The following is a 6007-nucleotide window of genomic DNA, read 5'->3' as shown; positions in this document are numbered from 1 at the left end:
AATTTAATAAATTTTGTACTAAAAAGTTGCTTTAAAAAGCAATAAAAAAGCTATCCCAAACAAAACCTAAAATTGAATGAACCATAATGAAAGTGAGCTAGTGAATGGTTCGATGTAACATTAATTGATTGAATCTAGGCCTGATCAATGGCTTTATCAATCTATTTGATGGGTCAACGTACCGGGTTTCATCCTGAGATTGGGCTCACCCCATAACTAGAATGGCTTTCACAAGGTTACCCAAAACTGACGCTAATTAGAGTTGAATGGGTTAGATTAGAACAAACAAATATAGGCTCAATCCATTGGGCTGGGTCACTCAATTAAGAGAATGATTATTTACAAGGTCGACCTGACAATTTCCCTTAATTGAACAAGTGAGCTCAATTGGGGCTTGCTTAGTCTATTTTTGTGGCATGCGAGCCAAATTAGCTTGATTTGTGCCCAACTAGTTCTTTTGAGGCTAGACTAAGCTAAAGGATCAAATTGACTTAGTTATCGAGCATGAAAAATAAGAAGTTAAGTGGGTTAATTGATTTGATAAAACTTAATTAACACTAAACATATCTCAGTGTCAGTACAAAGCAATTATTCTGTGTGGACGTCAAACACCGAGGTACTGTTCGGTTCCGCTCGGTACCGCACTCGGTATTGCTGATGCAACTCATTTTGATTGATCTCCGGATGTAGAGCTACGTCCGACTTCGCACAGAATAATTTCTCGTCATTACAAATCGTTTTATTAGTCGAAGGGATATAATGCCAAATCAATTAAGACTGGAGCATGAGGTGCTATGACTATTAATTCGATTAATGTACTCTTACCGCACATAATCGATTAGGGAGTCCAGTGAATTAGTTGGCTTAGTACGTCGATGAGTTGGCGAGGGGCTGGCTTACCTTTGGGACATTTTAGTGGTCAACAATATAATATTTTCATGAGAACTTTTCTCCTCCAAAAAAGAGAAAGGGCTATTCAATTATCCAAATATTCTATTTTTATATCTATAAAATAATATTCAAAGCTTAATATCACACCATTGATTAGAATATATAGCTTAAAAAATATATATAAATCGAGTTTCATCAATTTTTATATGATTGTTTAACCTTTCATCAAGCATAGAAAAAATAAAAGGATAAACAGATGGCATAAAAATTAAAAATCTGCTTACCATTTATTTCATCATAAGCTGTCCATTAATACATGAAATAACATCAAGAAAATTTATATTTGATTCCAATTTACTTGAAAGAATATCCGCTTTAAAATCATAAATATCATATCATAAAATCAGAGCCATCAATTATAAAAAAACTTGATGTATCAAATTATAATTATCAAACTATCTTAGGAAAAAAACATTAAAAAAAATAATGCCACAGGATTTAATGATTTTAAATCTATAATCACAATTATTTAAGTATATATATAAAATGGGGAATCCACCCGCTACTACTCCTTAAAGGGAGTTTGACGGCGTGACTAATCCTCGGCTGATCTAGACGAGACACCCACCCCAGAAACCTCCTGGCCCACACTTGATTGAGCTCCAATTAATAGGCGCTGCAGCTCAAGAGGAATCGAGCACACGAGATGGGGGATTTCCAACCGTACTCGCCCACCAACCAAACAAAGCATTGGTGGGTTAAGTATATTTTTAAAGCTTAAGAAAAGAAATCTTATGCCAAATAATTACTATATTAATGGCAAACTCACAAACAAACAAACCCTTCCTTCTCCCTCCTTGTGTTTGAAGGAAAGGCATAAAAGACCAGTAAAGTTGGTTCCTAGCAAAGTTACAGCCTTAGAGGAGAATAGCAGCAAAGCTTTGTTAGAAGCCTCTGCTAATTTAAGCGATTACACATATATATATATATTTCCACAACCTAATTAATTTGAAGTAAAATCATCAAAGGAAAATTAACATTTGAAGGCAGCCATTGAGCAGCTTTGTTCACGAAGCAAGCACATGGAGGTCCTCTTATCAGTTTGGATTTTTAATGCGGACTTGTTATCTTATTTGCAGCAGTTACATAGGAACCTGTCAACAAAAACAAAAGAGTGGTCTCGCACTGAAAGCATCATAAAATATTCAAATTTAAAAGACGTAGAAGACTGTAGAAGTTGGAAAGTAAAGGTAAAAAATAGTCGGCAGTAATTAGTTAAAGGATGATTATGGCATGAAATTACAAAAAAGAATTTGAAAGATTGATTATATTGAAAGTAAATTAGAGCATTTCATGTTTGTTTATGTAAGATTTTCTTATGTTCAATTATTTATATAATGAAATTAAAATTTATTGTAGGGATTATCATATAAATGAATAATTTTGAATATTAATGTATTTATTTATTTATGTTCTTAAATAGTTTCATTTTTTGTTTAACAAATAGTCTGTTAATGATTCAGTAAAAAAAACTCATTTAATAATGATTAATTATTTATTTGCCGATTTATTATATATATATATATATATGTATGATTTTTTTTAAATATTGAAATGATAGTTTGTAAATTATATTAATATTGATTAAAATTTACTAATTCAAATATATTTAGTAATATGGCTATATGTTTGCATTATTAGCTTTAAATATATAATAAATTAAACAAGATTAAACTTTAAACTTATTAAGAAAAATATGTTTAAATAAAATTTTAAAATTCTGATAATGTTTTCAATAAAAAAAAATTAAATTCAACAAGAAAACAAATAAACTCACTCGACTTAAATAATTTTGTTTAGGACATTTAAGCCAATTAAACAAATTCGTAAACACATCACATATGTAAGACTCGAACTTGATAGCCAAATCTCCCAACCAACATACCAAGATAATTTATAAATATGTAGAAAAAAAAGCCAATAAAGCGAATGAGTTGCCAAAAAATAGCAACACTCAATAAAAAGGAATAGACAATCAGAATTTATGAAGTCAATCCTAAATATTTAAATAAAATTAATGAAACACTAAAAAAAAAAGCTGAGTAGATATCAGCTGATTTGAATAAGTTAAACTATAAATTAATTAACAAGTACCTGTAATACAGACGCTGGAAATAGCTTCAGTAGTAAAGCGAACCTGAAAAATAAAAAAAAGAATATGAAAACGAGGTGATGAATTAAATATACGTAAGAGACAAATTTCCCTCAGGCAAAATAATAGTCTTACCTTGCCACCAATCTCCTCTGGTTGCAACATCTGTGTTGGCTGAATCATCCTCCTTATCCTTTTTGCACTGCCATTAAATATATCCATATAGAACGATTTCTCTCTTTCATTTGTTAAATTTTTTAAGGAAATATCATATTTTTTGGACTTACATTAAAATACGACGAGGAGTTATTGGAGGCTGAAGATTCTGGAATGAAGTCGTCACGGCCACCGTAATACACAGATGAGCTCATAAGACAGGACTCTGGTAATTCACAAAGATATAGAGGATTACTGTATTTCTTGCCTGAGCTCTGGTTTTTACTTGGGCTTCCACGCGAGTTTCCTTCTGAACAAAATAAAAAAAAAAATTGTGAAGGTTTTCAGCTTTCAGCTTCTCAGATTTGTAATAAATTGGGGAAATTTTTGACGGTTTACCTTAATGATTTAAAACTAATTTGGTTCTTATTTAAGCTTCATTTAGGACGATTTTTTTACTGCTTTTTTTAGTACCAAAAAGTTGCTTTAAGAAGTGGCAAGAAAGCCGAACCGAACGAAGCCTTGAAGTGTCAAAAAATCAGAGCAATGATTTATATAGTCGAAAAATATTTTGATCATTCAAGAAAAAATATAGGATGCATGAATATGACAATTATTTTATTTTATTTTAAAATGATTGTAACAAATAACTAATGATTTCTATAATTATATTAAATTTACATTATATTTCTCATAAAATAAATTTGATGAATATAAAACTTATTCTAATTTGACTTTGAACCCATTTTTGTCAATAGTTAGTTTGTTAACGGCACCCGTTTTTCAACACAAGCAACATCAAGTGAAAAGTGACCAACCAAAAAGAACTTGAAGAGAGGAGATGCATGAAATTTCCATGTTTTCATTTGACAAAAGTCTCTATTAATGATCAAGACCTTTTTTTAATATAAAAAGTTAAAAATAAACAAAAATCATATCAAAACTTATGCATTTTTTAAATATAGTCACCACTAATTATATAGTTTATTCATAAATATATTTTTTTTTAAGTTTAATAATGGCTCTCAATCTATAGTTTACAGTAACTCATTAAGATTAATTACATTAAACAATGGCATCACATAAGTGCAAGCATTATCATTATGCTATCGGTTGATTTACCAAATTCTCCCAAATAACCTGCAGAGGTATGTAAATCTAAGATTGAGATCTGAAAAATAAAATAACAAAAAATTATCCTAAATAGCTTCTTAATGACGAATAATTCCATACGATGATATGTATGATATTACATACATGAATAATACATCATAAACATAAATAAGAAAGATAACATAAAAAATAGATAGTTTACCCATAAAAAAAGTAATTATAAGTATGTATTTTGAGAATATAACTTTATTCATTAAGTAATGCATTATTACATATTTGTTATATTTTATATCACAATCACCATCACCATCATCATTATCATCATCATCGTTATCATCCTCATCCTTCTCTTGAGGGGTCGGCTAAAATATCAGAAATTTAAAAGCTAAAATAGATGCAGCATTTTGCTAAGAAGAGTAAAAGAAATAAAAATTATTTTTTCTGGTCTATAACTCTCTAAACTTGGCCCATACTGAAGTAATAAGTGCTCAATTAAATCAATCACCTTCCAAACGACATTAGCAACTGTTCCAATATAAATTATTTGAAGGAGAAAATAAAAACATTCCAAACAAACGACAAAAGAAAATCAATTACATAAGGCAAAATATTTGGTATCGAAGCCTCACCTCCCTGTTTTCTCCAAGTACCAGAGAAATCTGAATGAGATGAATCCTTTCCTCCTCCCTAAAACCAAAAACAAAAAAAAAAAAGCTCAGAAATACTTATTTATTAACTTCTTATAAGATACTAGTAATAAAAATATAGTAGATTGAAGGCAAACACTGCAGGATATTTCATGAAGAACAAAAGCAAAATGGAAAAAAAAAGACAATTAAAATAAAAATCATTCCAAACCCTACAGATTCAAATAGAATGAAGCAAGCAAAGCAAAAAAAAAAAAAAAAATCTTATTCATAACTATTTTACAAAACAGAGTATGGGGTTGAAACAGAGTAAGTTACCGTTGAGCGTGGCGGAAATATGGAGCTGAGTATATCAGACTTTGCTTGCTGAGCTGATTCTCTTCTTGGGAACAGTTCATCAACAAATGATTTCTTCCCCTCCATAACTCCTCTCTCTCTCTCTCTCTTTTAGATATTACAGGGTGAAGAAGAAGAAGAAGCAGAATAAGAAGAAAAAGATGAGTTAGAAGTCGCTACTAGTGCTGCTTTGCCTCTTCATACCGAGCCATGAGCCCTCATTTAAAGCCTTCGTCGCCCTCACTTTCTCTCACCACCTCCTCCTCTCCTCTCTCTCTTCCCTCTATCTTTCTCTCTCCTCTGCTAGTACGCCACAGCTACGCTTAATCCGTTATCTAATTGGATTTCTTAAAATACAGTAAAAAATTCTAAAAGCAATCACTTCTTCATTTTTTACGACTATTCAGATCCTCTGTTCGCAACTTCGCATCTTTCCTCTCTTCTCATGTCCCCATCCATTCCTAGTCATTTTTTGTTTTCTTGTTTTTCACCCATTTTATTCTCATATATTCTAAGGTTTTTTCTTTTGTTATTTCCTTCCCGGTGAATAAGCGCCATGTGTGCCTAAGGATAGCAGAGTCCCTTAGCTTATCACGCGTGTACTACAAGATAAAAAACGCCCTTCACCTTCCCTTTCTCCTCACAAAAAAATATATAAACCTACCACCCAGAATGTTCAATAATTTCGCAAGTGTGAATGCCATTTGATGAT

At 31.1% G+C, this 6007-nt stretch overlaps 1 protein-coding gene across 3 annotated transcripts; it reads right to left on the bottom strand.

Annotated features, from left to right (window-relative positions):
* Positions 1-1681: 1681 nt before the first annotated feature.
* Positions 1682-5763, bottom strand: LOC110097044. 3 transcript variants are annotated; one of them, XM_020823257.2, is made up of 7 exons: positions 5278-5741; positions 4942-4999; positions 3468-3509; positions 3331-3368; positions 3179-3245; positions 3046-3088; positions 1682-2045 (listed from the first exon to the last, which is right to left on the bottom strand). In XM_020823257.2, the coding sequence occupies exons 1-7, from the start codon at positions 5355-5357 to the stop codon at positions 2002-2004; spliced, it is 372 nt and encodes a 123-aa protein (XP_020678916.1). In that variant the 5' UTR covers positions 5358-5741; the 3' UTR covers positions 1682-2001. The 3 variants fall into 3 exon arrangements, with proteins under 3 accessions (XP_020678916.1, XP_020678914.1, XP_028551279.1); XM_020823255.2 differs by having other exon boundaries at positions 3331-3509; positions 5278-5724; XM_028695446.1 differs by lacking the exons at positions 1682-2045; positions 3046-3088; positions 3179-3245; positions 3331-3368; positions 3468-3509 and adding an exon at positions 4367-4674 and having other exon boundaries at positions 5278-5763.
* Positions 5764-6007: the final 244 nt, after the last annotated feature.

This window comes from Dendrobium catenatum, unplaced genomic scaffold, assembly GCF_001605985.2.
Source record: "Dendrobium catenatum unplaced genomic scaffold, ASM160598v2 fragScaff_scaffold_71, whole genome shotgun sequence".
Lineage (NCBI taxonomy): Eukaryota > Viridiplantae > Streptophyta > Magnoliopsida > Asparagales > Orchidaceae > Dendrobium > Dendrobium catenatum.
The sequence above is the reverse complement of the archived record's forward strand: the minus strand, read 5'-3'. Positions and strand labels throughout refer to the sequence as shown.